Here is a 13332-nt window from a genome sequence, read left to right on the forward strand (position 1 = left end):
GGACCAGGGGGACTGACCATCCCTTTTGTGATTAGGGTGACCAGATAGCAAGTGCGAAAAATCGGGATGGGGGAGGGGGGTAATAGGAGCCCATATAAAAAAAAGCCCCAAATATTGGGACTGTCCCTATAAAATGGGGACATCTGGTCACCCTATTTATGGTGTGAATGATGCTATGCCTAATCGGTGGATAACCAGGGGACCCGTCTTCCTAGGGCATCCCCGGCCCCTCTGCCCAGCGCTGTGCTCTGGCTCTCACCCTGCACACTCCATGGACACCATCATATCCCGGAAACTGGACTCACCTGAACTGGCTGCTGTGCTCGGGCCACTGACCTCTCCAGCTGGCATTCCCAGGGGTGGGGGGGGCGGGGGGGGAGGTGCCGGGCCACCCTCCACTGAGAGGGGAGGAGGTGGTGGGATTTCGACCCCAGGAAGGGGCGGGGCAGGCGGAGGGGGTGCAGAAGGTGGGGCTTGCTGCTGAGAAGGCAGGTTGACAGAGCCTGCGTCATCGGTGTGGGGCAGTGGTGGGGGAGATGGAGGCGGAGGAATCGTCTGGGCAGCAGCAGGGGGCGGCAGTGGGGAGCAAATGGAAGGAGATGGGAAATCTGCAAAATAAGTAAGAGAAATGTCACCCATCCACCCTGCCAGCAAGGGAGAGACTAGGCTCAGCAAGACGCCGAGGCGTCTGTCCCCAGCCACTGACCTGCTGGGTGACCTCTGGCAAGTCACAGCCCCCTCTCTGTGCCTCAGTTTCCCCATTTGTACCATTGGTGTACGATGCTGACCCTCCCCTGCAAAATGCTTTCAGATCCTCAGCTGGGAGGTGTAGCCAGAGAGCGTATCTGAACAGATCCGTGCAGCCCCTGGCCTGGGGGCCCCGATCCCAGGCAGCGGCCCGTGTGCACCATGGGGCGAACACAGGCAGCCGGTGGGCAGCGGGGCCAGCACCAGCATGTGGAGATCCAGCTCCCTGCCGGCGAAGAGCCACCCTGGGGGCTCCGGGGCTTGCAGCCCCAGCCGGGACAGGCCGGAGGGGAGGAGCCCAGGGGTGGGCCATGGTAACCCAGAGCCTCACTCCCAATGCAGGGGTCCTCTTAACCCCTGCAGCCCCCCAGCTACGCTGCCCACTGACGGTACCTGTGCTGGTAGAGGCGGCAGCTTCTATAGGAACCGTGGGGACTGCTGTGGTTTCCATGACAACAGGGACAATCTCGATGGCAACGGCTCCCTCTGGCCCACGCAGGATCCGGACTAACCCCTTCTCCTCCAGCTCCTCCAGCTTCTGCTCCAAGGCCGAGGGCCGGGCGTCCGCCGGCCGCTGCTGCGGGGGGGCCCGGGCTTGGCCGCTGGAGTCGTTGAGCCGCTCCTGAGCGGACACACACAGCACCGCGGGCATCAGTGCCGTCCCCCCTCACAGGCGGAGGGACCCGATCCCCTCTGCCTCGCGCAGCAGCCAGCAGGGACCAGCCCGCCCGAGAGATCCAGCGGGGGTGGGGGGATCATCCACGAACAGAGAGAGGCACCACCATGCCCCCCCCGCCCCATCTCCGGCACTGGCAGCTGGGTGCCAGGAGCCCACCGACAGCAGGAGGGCCCCCGTCCCAGCCTCGCCGCCCTGGGAGAGGAGCCACTCGGGAAGGCTGACAGCAGCATCACCCCCCCACCATTGCGAGATCTCAGTGCGGGAACATCTCCCCACTGGAACGCCCCCCACGCTGCCCGTCTCCCTGCCCCCACCCCGCCCGACACCTCTCTCACTGCCCCCCTGCACCTCCCCACTTGGCCTCACCCTGCCCCAGCCGAGGTGCCCCGCCCTCCCCTCCCCGCTGGTCTCACCCGCAGCGTCTCTGCTTCACGGCGCGTCTGGCTCAGCTGTTTCTCCAGCTCCGCGATCTTGGCCATTGACTCGTTCTCCACATCCTGGAGCTTCTCTGTGAGCTGCAAGAGGAGCCAACGCTCAGCCAGTCCCCCACGAGGGGTGGGCCTGGGCACAGGCTCCCAGCATCCCGAGGGAGGAGGGGAGCTGCAGGTCAGACAGCCCCGATGCCAGGAGACCACGCTGGGAGCCCCCTGCCCAAGAGAAAGGTCCCAGCGCCCCCGCTCCAGCTGCCAGGGGCTGGGAGAACTCCTGGGACCGCAAGCCCAGGACGTGGGAAGCCCCTGGGCTAGGCAGCGTGCCAGGGCACTCGCTGCCAGGGTCAAAGCTCCTGGTCCGATAGAGCCACAGGCGGCATGGAGGCCTTGTTCCCTAGCAACTCCCATTGGCCGAAAACAGGAACAGCGGGGACCAAAGCAACCAGCCCTCCTGTCCCGGAGCTGGGCGGTACTAGGGGCCTGGAGGAGCAGCCCTGGAATCCCTCCCCGCTCTCAGGTCACAGAGACGCTGAGCACACGGCAGCGTTTTCCTGACCATACGCAGATGGGCTCCTGCAGCCGCCCTTTGCAGGAACGGCTCCTCGCTCCCTGCCTGCCCTGGCTGGTGCCCCAGGGCCCTTACATGCCCCACTTGCTCCTGGAGGTCCTCCATGTGCTCCAGCACGGCATTCTTGGTCTCTGTGTCCTCCAGCAGGGCACCCACGTCGAAGATGTTATCCAGGTACGCCTGGATCTGCACCTGCAGCTTGTCGCTCTCCGTGTAACGCAGCCTCTGTCACAAGACAGCAAGGGTCCCCATTCAAAGCCAGGCCCAGGCCCAGGCGTCCTGAGTCTAACGTTCTCAGCTGAATGCACATCCACACACACCTCCTCTTCTGGGGTCTCCGCGCAGCCTCCAGAAACACCCTGCTCCTCCAGCCAACACAACTGGTCTGGAATGTGGCTCTGGGGAAGAGGGAGCCGGAGGAGCCCAGTCCTAGCCCAGCCCTTCTCTTTCCCAGCATTTCCAGGCTGCGTGGCCAATAGCCCAGGCTGGTGTGTCACACGTGGTGCGTGCGGACGAGGCCCATTAAAGGAGATGGCTGTAGACAGAGGATGTCCCTCCTTGAGAGGACAGTGGCTAACACCTCCAGTGATGGGGGCATACAGACCAGCCTCCTCTCTCCTCCCTCAGAACTCAGGGGGTCAGAGCAGCCTCACCTCCAGATACTCATCCAGCCCCAGGTGAGTGAACTCGTACTGCAGGAAGACACGGAAGTTCATGTTCTCCACCGAGTGCACCACGATGTTGATAAACTGCATGCAGGCCACCTGCCGGGGAGCCCCAGGGTTAGCACCAGAGCCTCTCCTTCCACCAGGGCAAGCGGCGGGCGGGGGGTAGTGAGACACAAGCAGGGACACTATAGCCATCAGTGACCAGCACCAGAAGCAGCTGCCTGGCCTCCCAATCTTGTGACCTTGCCGCTCGAGGGTCTCGTGCTAGGCACATAAGCCAGCGTGAACAGTTCCAGCACGCATGAGATGGCGTCTCCCAGAGCTAGTGCCCTAGCGTGGCCGCGGAGTGCTTTAAGGAATTAGCAGAGAGGAGGCCCAAGGTCAAGCAAGTCAGCAGCAGAGAAGAGAACCCCAGCGTCCTGCCACCCACTCCAGAACACTGTCTCCCTTAATCAGAGCAGAAGAAATCATTGATCGTTTTTGTTTGGTGGCTAAACCCTAAATAAATAAATAAATAAATAAATAACTCATTTTCTTTCAAACCGAAGTGGGATTTTTTTCGTTTTTTCCTCTCAATGAAACAAAATCCACCACCACAACAATGTCATTTGCACTGAATGCAACGTTTGGAACGCCGACTTGAAACAAAAGCGTCAACCCGTTTGTTTAGACATTGGCTAAATAATCTTTTTTGCTTTCAGGGTTTTTTGTGGCTGAAACTATTCACCGTGTTCAGCCCAAATTCAGTGCCCGAAAAATTTTATGGTGGATTTACTATTTGCCAAAGAAGTGTCACCCAGCTGGACCCTTAACACAGCCACGCTTAGTGGGAGGAGAGGAGGCAAGCCCAGAACCAACACAGCTGCTGGACACAGGGAAAATCAAGCCTCGAAGACCCAGTCAGAGGGGCTAATGGCATTTGGCTAATGGCACCCCTGCTCGCTCCGAGAGACCCTCCAGACTTGCAATATATCAACTACTGCCCTCTAGTGGTCTGATGCCTGTGCACGCTAAAAGCCCTATTACTACTGACCCCAAATGGGATTCACCCGTAGTTCAGGTGGCAGAGGCCTGGGAGTGAGGTTACAGGTTCTTTCCTCAGCGCCGCGCATGTACGGTTTAACAGAGGGCTGAAGGCTGTGTGCGGAGCCCTGGATCCATCCCAGGGGCAGGGGGGCATGCCCACCTATGGTGACAGGCGGAAGGAAGGGGTGCTGCAAACAGCTCTTTCCTGCACTAAGCAGATGGAAAAACCAGCCAAGTCTTCACATCACACAAGCCCTGAACACTCAGGCAGCAGCAGCATGTTATGGATGGTCTGGGGGATGGGGCAGGCAACGGGGCTGCCCTCCCCCCCCGTCACTCTCCTCCCCCAATGCTCACCATGAAGTCAATGTTACTGTCCTCATTTCGGAAATACTCCATCAGCTTCTCAAAGCGATTCTTCTCTCCGCAGACCTGTGGGCAGGAGCAGAGACCGCTCAGCGCAGGCGGGTTCTGTGCCACGGGCTGCTGCTGCTCCCTGCCAAGCAGAGAAGCCACCCAGCGAGGGAGCCGGGCCCAGACGGTGCCATCCTGCTGCCCTAGAGAGCAGTACGGTGTCTGCCCTGCAGCCAGCCACAGTCCAAAAGCTTTGCAGTGCCCAGAACACGTGTGAGCCTGGGCAGTGCACGGGTCTGCGAGTGTAGGTGCACGAATGAGTGTGCCAGAGCAGACACCCCGCTTCGCTGAGCTCGCCCCAGCGTAACCCCACCCCTCACCACAGCCTGTTCCAGCTCTGAGCCCTCGGCGTAAAACCCCTGCAGCCCGTCTTCTGTTCCAAGGCTTGTGGGACTGAGATTTTTGTGCACTCCTAGAAATGAAGCCAAAGGCAGCTGGGGGAGAAAGGGGGGTAGATTTCCCGGAGGATCTCCAGCTCCTCCTCCCTGCCACATTACTCTAGTAGGTCAAAGCCCCCCAAGGTAAGAGACCATGCAGTGCCCCGCACATGGGGCCCTGGTCTGTGACCAGGCTGCCAGGTGCTGCTGCAGTACAAATCCTCGATAACAACTCGGCCCAGGATGAAACTCCAAAAACTGGCATCGATCTGCCACTAACTGGCATCCATCAGCTGACCAGATGGCTCAATAAAGCCAATGCCTTGCTGCCCCATGGGACTCATAATGACAGCGACCCAGAGCAGGAGAGGGACTCTTGTACGTGGACATGGCCAGGGCACACCAGCAGGCGGCCACATGGCGATTGCTGGAATCCCAGCTGCAGAGGGATGGAAACCACGGAGGCATAAATGTTCAGTCCAGTGCAGCGACTCCTGGGAAGGGTCAGGCCAATGCAGTGCAGCGGGCAGCCCTTTCTGTGAGCCTGGTAGAGGCTGGGCCAGGCCCTGGGAAGACCCAGGATAGGGATACGAGGAGAGGTGGGCTGGGAGCTAGAGCCAGAGAGAACCGGAGGGTGCGTCTGAGTCCAGCAGCCTCCTTGGTTCACCATGGCCCTGCCCAGGCTCCTTCCCTACCAGGAGGGACGCTGCAGCTCAGAACAGGGCCCTGTGATGGTCAGGGCATTTGGGTCCAGCTCCAGCGCTAGGTCCTTTGCCCAACGCCAGGGCATGAGGACATGGGCAAGGTCTGGCCCTCAGAGAGACGGCCTTGTTCTGGGCAGGACTTCTCCAGTTAGCGATGCCTGCGCCATCCTACCCCTGTGCAGTGCAGGGGCAGTGCCCGGGCCACAGGACCTGGGCCAGAGCCAACCAACGAGGGGAGGGAATTGGGGGGTTGTGGACAATTAAATTCCTCCAGCTGCTCCCTGGCTCTCATTTCTCTACTGTTCCTTGCAGGGTGGGAGCTCTGCCATGGGGCTGTGAGCCCTCCATGGCCCATCGTGCAGTGCCAGCAGGGGCTTGGAGAACTCACTCAATACATTAATTAATACCGATTCCCCTCGGATAGCACCTTCCAGCCGAGGCTCGGCACTGGAGCCTCACGCCCCCTTTGAGGTGGGTTAGTTTCATTATTCCCATTATACAGATGGGGAAACAGAGGCATGGAGCTGGAATGGTCTGGCCCATGGTCACCCAGCATGCTAGCAGCAGAGCCAGGAATAGAACCCAGCCGTCCTGGCTCCAAGCACAGCCATGGCTGGGATGCAGGGATAGGAGAGAGACAGCACGGGTAGCTGCTGAAACAGACATGCTAGTGAACTGTAACCCGAGTCACGGAGCCAACAGAGCCCCCCGTGTCCGGCCCCCATGACTGCAGGCCATGCTCCGGCTCACTGGCCCATCACCAGCACAAGAGACCAGGTCCTCTGCCCTCCATTCATCGTTCAGCTGTCAGCCTGGGTTCCCGTCTCCCGCTCGCCTCCCGCTAGCCTCAGCCCAGCTCCCTGCTGCTGCACCCGGGAATTCAATCCAGCCTGCAGCCCATGTCACCCAATCGGCCCCTTTGTTGGAGCCCCCTTGTAGGGTTACAGCAGTAACAGAGCGACAGCTGGGGCAGCTCATTGCCAGGCACCAGCAGCCCTGCCCGAGCATTGTATCGCTGACCGAATGCGGCCAGCACTTCGCACGCTGCCAGCGTGGAACAGCCACCACGCAGGGGCCCTCTGCACATTGGTTCTGTTCCACCAGGGGAGAAGGGGGAGCAGCAAAGGGCAACAGCAGGACACGGTGTGACGAAGTGGGACTGTTCTTAATGTTTCCTCTGAATATTGTGGGGGTGCCTCAGTTTCCCCTATGCAGTTCTTAAGTATCTAGGGGGTGGGGTAAGGTTGTATGATCATTGCAGAGCCCTAGAGGGCAGGTGTGTGCAGGGATCTGGACACAGAGAATGGCCGACACCCTGTTTCCTGGCAACTGATGGCCTGGGCCCTTCCCCCCTGCAAGGTGAGAGCTAAAGGGTTGGAGAACAAAGGAATCAGGTGACCTCCTGGCCCGGAAAGGGACAAAGCCCAGAGGAGGAGGGGCTGGAGAGAGTTTCAGTTTGGGGCTGGTTGGAGACATGGAGTGAAGGGCGGACGTGGTTGTCTGGCTCACTGCCCCCCAAAATGGACCCAACTGAGGGGTCCTGTTCTCTGCACTGACAAGCTCTGGTTTAGACCATGTTTCTGTCATCTAATAAACCTTCTGTTTTACTGGCTGGCTGAGAGTCACGTCTGACTACGAAGTTGGGGTTCAGGACCCTCTGGCTTCCCCGGGAGCCCGCCTGGGCGGACTCGCTGTGGGAAGCGCACGGAGGGGCAGAGGAGGCTAAATGCTCTGAGGTCAGACCCAGGAAGGTGGAAGCCGGGTGAGCTGTGTGTCCTGCAGACAGGCTGCTCACAGAGAGGACACTCCCCAGAGTCCTGCCTGGCTTCGTAGGGAGCAGTTCCTGAGTATCGCCCGGCCCCGGGGGCTGCTGGGCAGGACAGAGGGACACTGACAGCGCTATGCTGGGTGGCAGGGCTAGGCTGGGGACAGGGCTAGACTGGGGCAGCGTGGGGCTGCCAGGCAGGACATGGGGACACTGGCAGACTTCATGCAGGGTACCGAGGACTCTGGCACAGCCTCTGCCCATCGCTTGCCATCATTAGCAGCACCACACTCAGGAGCCCTTCCCTCAGTGCCCCGAGCTCTCTGGGCGGGGAGATGAGGGAGCTTTCCCCAGTGCTTGGCCTTCCCCCGAGAGGCAAATCTCCGCCACTGCGTGAAGTGCCCCCGTCCCATCCTGTGCTGCACCAGAACCTCCCTGAGGGAGCCCAACGGGAGACGCTGGCAGCACCCGGGCACTAGCCACGCCTGCAAGAACTTCACGGCTGGCAGCGCAGAACCCGCTCTGAGTGCCTGGCAGAGGAGCTGGGCATCCCCCTCTCCGGGGGCACGGGCCGTGGGGCCGTTGCAAAGGGACGTCAGACCCTTCCTTCAGAGCCGCGACACCAAGGGGTCAGAGGTGAGGGGATTTTACAAACCCCAACAGCAAGAGGGATGGTTTCAGGAGCCCAGAACGGGCAGGCTGTTCCCCAGGGACGGCAGGTGGGGGGGCGGCTAAATGTGAGTGGGACGGAAGGATTGAGAAGTGTAAGGTCATGCATTTAGGGATTAATAACAAGAATTTTAGTTATAAGCTAGGGACGCATCAACTAGAAGTAACGGAGGAGGAAAAGGACCTTGGAGTATTGGTTGATCATAGGTTGACTATGAGCTGCCAATGTGATATGGCTGTGAAAAAAGCTAATGTCGTCTTGGGATGCATCAGGAGAGGTATTTCCAGTAGGGATAAGGAGGTTTTAGTACCGTTATATAAGGCACTGGTGAGACCTCACCTGGAATACTGTGTGCAGTTCTGGTCTCCCATGTTTAAGAAGGATGAATTCAAACTGGAACAGGTACAGAGAAGGGCTACTAGGATGATCCGAGGAATGGAAAACTTGTCTTATGAAAGGAGACTCAGGGAGCTTGGCTTGTTTAGCCTAACTAAAAGAAGGTTGAGGGGAGATATGATTGCTCTCTATAAATATATCAGAGGGATAAATACCAGAGAGGGAGAGGAATTATTTAAACTCAATACCAATGTGGACACAAGAACAAATGGATATAAACTGGCCACTAGGAAATTTAGATTAGAAATTAGACGAAGGTTTCTAACCATCAGAGGAGTGAAGTTTTGGAATAGCCTTCCGAGGGAAGTAGTGGGGGCAAAAGATCTATCTTGCTTTAAGATTAAACTCGATAAGTTTATGGAGGAGATGGTATGATGGGATAACATGGTTTTGGTAATTAAATATTCATGGTAAATAGGCCCAATGGCCTGTGATGGGTTTTTAGATGGGGTAAGATCCAAGTTACCCGGGAAAGAATTTTCTGTAGTATCTGGCTGATGAATCTTGCCCATATGCTCAGGGTTTAGCTGATCGCCATATTTGGGGTCGGGAAGGAATTTTCCTCCAGGGCAGATTGGAAGGCCCTGGAGGTTTTTCGCCTTCCTCTGTAGCATGGGGCACGGGTCACTTGCTGGAGGATTCTCTGCTCCTTGAGGTCTTCAAACTACAATTTGAGGACTTCAATAGCACAGATATAGGTGTGAGGTCTTTTTTAGGAGTGGTGGGTGAAATTCTGTGGCCTGCATTGTGCAGGAGGTCGGACTAGATGATCATAATGGTCCCTTCTGACCTAAATATCTATGAATCTATGATTGTAGGCTGGCTCCAAGGTCATTTGGGGGAGATTTTCAGAAATGTTTAAGGGAGTTAGGAGTATGACTCCCATTGATAGCCAATGGGACTGTGCTCCTAGCTCTCCTAGGAACTTCTAAAAGACTTCCTCTTCCTGGCTGTATGGGGGCAGGGCAAGACTGGTCATGGGCAGAGATACCGCTTTCCAGGCAACGCCCTATGGTCAGAGCCAGGGTCGAGGATTAGGAGACCTGAGGTCCATTCCTGCCTCTGCCACTAACTCACCATGGAGCCTTGGGTGAGTCCTTTCCCCACTCTGTGCCTCAGTTTCCCCATATGTACCATGGTGGGTAACTGTGACCTCCCTCCATAGGATTTACAAGGGTCAATACATCAGCGTCTGGAAAACACCTTGAGATCGTTGGCAGAAGGGGCTAGGGAAGGGCGCCGGATTGTTCCTTGCTACCACTAAGGGCTGGCGCAGAGAGGAAGAGACGGGAAACCTTCGGTACGGCGTCCATCCGACACCCTGCGACACACCCGCATGCCAGCTGTCAGCCCTGGGCAGGGAGCCACGGAGGGCAGAGGTCACGTTCTGACCCCATTCTGAACACCCCCACCTGCAGACAAGCCGGAGCCAGTGCTGGGGGCTCCCAGGAGGCAGCAATGGCAGGAGGGTTGGTTCTTGCCCCAGCACTGGCAGCAGAGACATGCCCTGCCTCTGCCCATCCTGGCTAGAGCATGGGGTCCTGGCCCCCTGCTCTGTCTGCAGAGACACGCCAGCCCTGCCAGCCAGGGCATGCTGCGGAGGGGAGGGGAGGGGATGGAGGGAAGTGTGAGCCAAAACACACCGAGCTGGTGAGGGGCTGGCTGGCGTGCAGATGGCCGCTGGGCTCGGGGAAATGTCTGTGTATTCCGGGGACGGAGGACAGGCTCCAGGGAGCGGGGCTGTGAAGGAATGGGGGATTGCAGAGGGGAGAGGGTCCCGCCGCTCCAGCCCTGCGTCAGTGCCAAGGAGAGCCCCTCATGGACCCGGCCCACAAGGTGTGAGGCAGGGGCTCCTCAGAGAGAGACGTGCTCCATGATGCTCCCCCCAGCCAGAGACCTGTCCCTCAGAGAGACCCCACCTGGGCCCAACCCGATGCTCTGCTCAGTTCTGGCACAGGGCGGGCCGGCCACGCGCAGCACCCACGTCCTTACGCCGAGGGCACAACGTGGTCCTCGGACTGGAGGGGAGACGTAGCTCGGCCCCCCCACAGCAGCGACCAGGTTACCTATCTGACTGGCCAGAGCCCTAGAGGAGGGCCGTGGGGTGCAGCCCTGCGCAAGAGGCGGGGCGGGAGGTGACCGAGCAGGGCTCCCCCAGCTCCTGACACGCAGACACAGCAAGGCGGCACCGAGGGACCAGAACCAGGCTGCTCAGTCACGGAGCGTAAATTCCTGTGGCTGCCACGTTCCTTAGTACCTGGCGCGTCTCCTCTCCTCAGACCTGGCCCAGCTCAGCCCCCAGCAGGCAGCTGGGTACCAGATGGGGAAACTGAGGCCTGGGGAAGGGCAGGGATTTATCAGAGCTACACTGAGAGCTGCTGTCAGAACTGGGACTAGGAGGCAGGAGTTCCTGGCTCCCACCCCTAGGCCAGGCCCCACCCCCATTGCCCCCATCCTCTCCAGCAGGGGCTCTGAGATCCTCAGGGCCAGCCGGCTCCTGGGCCCCACCGGCTCTGACCCAGTCGCTGGGGGACCCACCTCTTTGAAGTTGTCAAAGGCAGCAAGGATGATGTCGTGCCCTCCTCGGACCAGGCACACGGCGGCCAGCAGCTCCAGGACGAGGGCTTTGGTCCTACAGGGAGAACACAGGGTCTGACTCCCTCTGGGGGCTGCCCCTTCTCTATGGCATCAGCCACAAGGTGCTTGTCTTCACTCACAAGCCCCCGCACAGCCTGTGCCCCCTCCCTATGGTCTCTAGTTCACTCCCAGGTCCGTCAGCCCCCTGCCAGCCTCCATTGCCCATATGTTAACCTCTCAAATGACGTGTCCCGTGCTGCCCTGCACGCTTCGGGGAGCTCCCCAAAACATCAGCAAAGCTGCCTCCTGACCCTCCTTAAATCCCTCCTTTGCCGCCATGCCACAGCCAGGCCACCGCTGACCAGCCCTACCTCGCTGCTTCCTTGTGCTCCCCCATCTCTGTCTGCAGCTGCCGTCTCTTGTTTCTTACTTAGTCTGTCAACTCTCTGGGGCAGGGCCTGGCTTTTTGTTCTGTGTTTGTACAGCACCTGGCGCAGCAGGGACCCACAGCATGAGGAAGAGGGGCGGGGAGCATACCTGGGGTTTTTGTTGTTCAGACTCAAGGTGATCTCGTTGACACAGGCTGGATGGTTCATCACCAGGCTGAATCCAGACTAGGGGGAGAGGCAGGTGTTAGCAGGTTTCATAGAATCATAGAATATCAGGGTTGGAAGGGACCTCAGGAGGTCATCTAGTCCAACCCCCTGCTCAAAGCAGGACCAATCCTCAACTAAATCATCCCAGCCAGGGCTTTGTCAAGCCGGACCTTAAAAACCTCAAAGGAAGGAGATTCCACCACCTCCCTAGGGAACCCATTCCAGTGCATCACCACCCTCCTAGTGAAATAGTGTTTCCTAATATCCAACCTAAACCTCCCCCACTGCAACTTGAGACCATTACTACTTGTTCTGTCATCTGCTACCACTGAGAATAGTCTAGAACCATCCTCTTTAGAACCACCTCTCAGGTAGTTCAAAGCAGCTATCAAATCCCCCCTCATTCTTCTCTTCCGCAGACTAAACATCCTCAGTTCCCTCAGCCTCTCCTCGTAAGTTGTGTGCCTCAGCCCCCTGACCATTTTTGTTCCCCTCCGCTGGACTCTCTCCAATTTATCCACATCCTTCTTGTAGTGTGGGGCCCAAAACTGGACGCAATACTCCAGATGTGGCCTCATCAGTGCCGAATAGAGGGGAATAATCACTTCTCTCGATCTGCTGGCAATGCTCCCACTAATGCAGCCCAATCTGCCATTAGCCTCCTTGGCAACAAGGGCACACTGGTGACACATATCCGGCTTCTCGTCCACTGTCACCCCTAGGTCCTTTTCTGCAGAACTGCTGCCTAGCCATTCGGTCCCTAGTCTGTAGCGGTGCATGGGATTCTTCCGTCCTAAGTGCAGGACTCTGCACTTGTCCTTGTTGAACCTCATCAGATTTCTTTTGGCCCAATCCTCTAATTTTTTTAGGTCCCTCTGTATCCTATCCCTACCTGCCAGCATATCTACCTCTCCTCGCAGTTTAGTGTCATCTGCAAACTTGGGGCGGATCCCACGCCTCACCCTTCCCCCACACACACTCTGAAATGCTTGTGTGTCTTTAAGGCAGAGACCACCTGGGCAAGACCAGAGGGGCACGGATTGCAGGCCCATCGCGCCGAAGGTGCTGGCAAGCACCTGCCAGCTGCTCTGCCCCCTCTGCCGGCCCCCACAGGACCCGACACACCAAGCTGAGCCAGGCCAGTTACAAGGACCACACTGAGGAGCAGCTGATGCCATGGTGATGCCATGATGGCAGCTGATGCCATGATGGCACTCAGAGCCCCCTCCCCTGCCGAGGAGAGACCGCAGCACTTAGGGGTCTCTCTCGTGGACCAGGCCCCCAGGCTCAGAGCCACAGAGAGTCCAGGCTTCCAGGCAGCACATCAGGAGGGGCTGCAGGGATGGCAGCTGGGGGCAAGAGGGAGAACCCAACCGGAGGTGAGGGGAGAAAGGGGAAAAGGAAGGAAGGGGGAAGAATCATAGAATCATAGAATATCAGGGTTGGAAGGGACCCCTGAAGGTCATCTAGTCCAACCCCCTGCTCGAAGCAGGACCAATTCCCAGTTAAATCATCCCAGCCAGGGCTTTGTCAAGCCTGACCTTAAAAACCTCTAAGGAAGGTTCCCACCTCCCTAGGTAACGCATTCCAGTGTTTCACCACCCTCTTAGTGAAAAAGTTTTTCCTAATATCCAATCTAAACCTCCCCCACTGCAACTTGAGACCATTACTCCTCGTTCTGTCATCTGCTACCATTGAGAACAGTCTAGAGCCA

The 13332-nt window shown here is 58.2% G+C and overlaps 1 protein-coding gene across 1 annotated transcript in view; it reads right to left on the reverse strand.

Annotated features, from left to right (window-relative positions):
* Positions 1 to 13332, reverse strand: part of FMNL1 (formin like 1) — a 73544-nt gene that overhangs the window by 18748 nt on the left and 41464 nt on the right. The window contains exons 9-16 of the mRNA XM_084615682.1: positions 11560 to 11636; positions 10984 to 11077; positions 4477 to 4551; positions 3079 to 3189; positions 2501 to 2650; positions 1840 to 1941; positions 1141 to 1369; positions 306 to 608 (exon numbers count right to left, since the gene is read on the reverse strand). Of these exons, the coding sequence (XP_084471808.1) occupies positions 306 to 608; positions 1141 to 1369; positions 1840 to 1941; positions 2501 to 2650; positions 3079 to 3189; positions 4477 to 4551; positions 10984 to 11077; positions 11560 to 11636 (1141 nt within the window). The remainder of the gene's footprint in view (positions 1 to 305; positions 609 to 1140; positions 1370 to 1839; positions 1942 to 2500; positions 2651 to 3078; positions 3190 to 4476; positions 4552 to 10983; positions 11078 to 11559; positions 11637 to 13332) is intronic.

This window comes from Lepidochelys olivacea (assembly GCF_965140295.1).
Source record: "Lepidochelys olivacea isolate rLepOli2 genome assembly, chromosome: 27".
In the NCBI taxonomy this organism is placed as follows: Eukaryota; Metazoa; Chordata; order Testudines; family Cheloniidae; genus Lepidochelys; species Lepidochelys olivacea.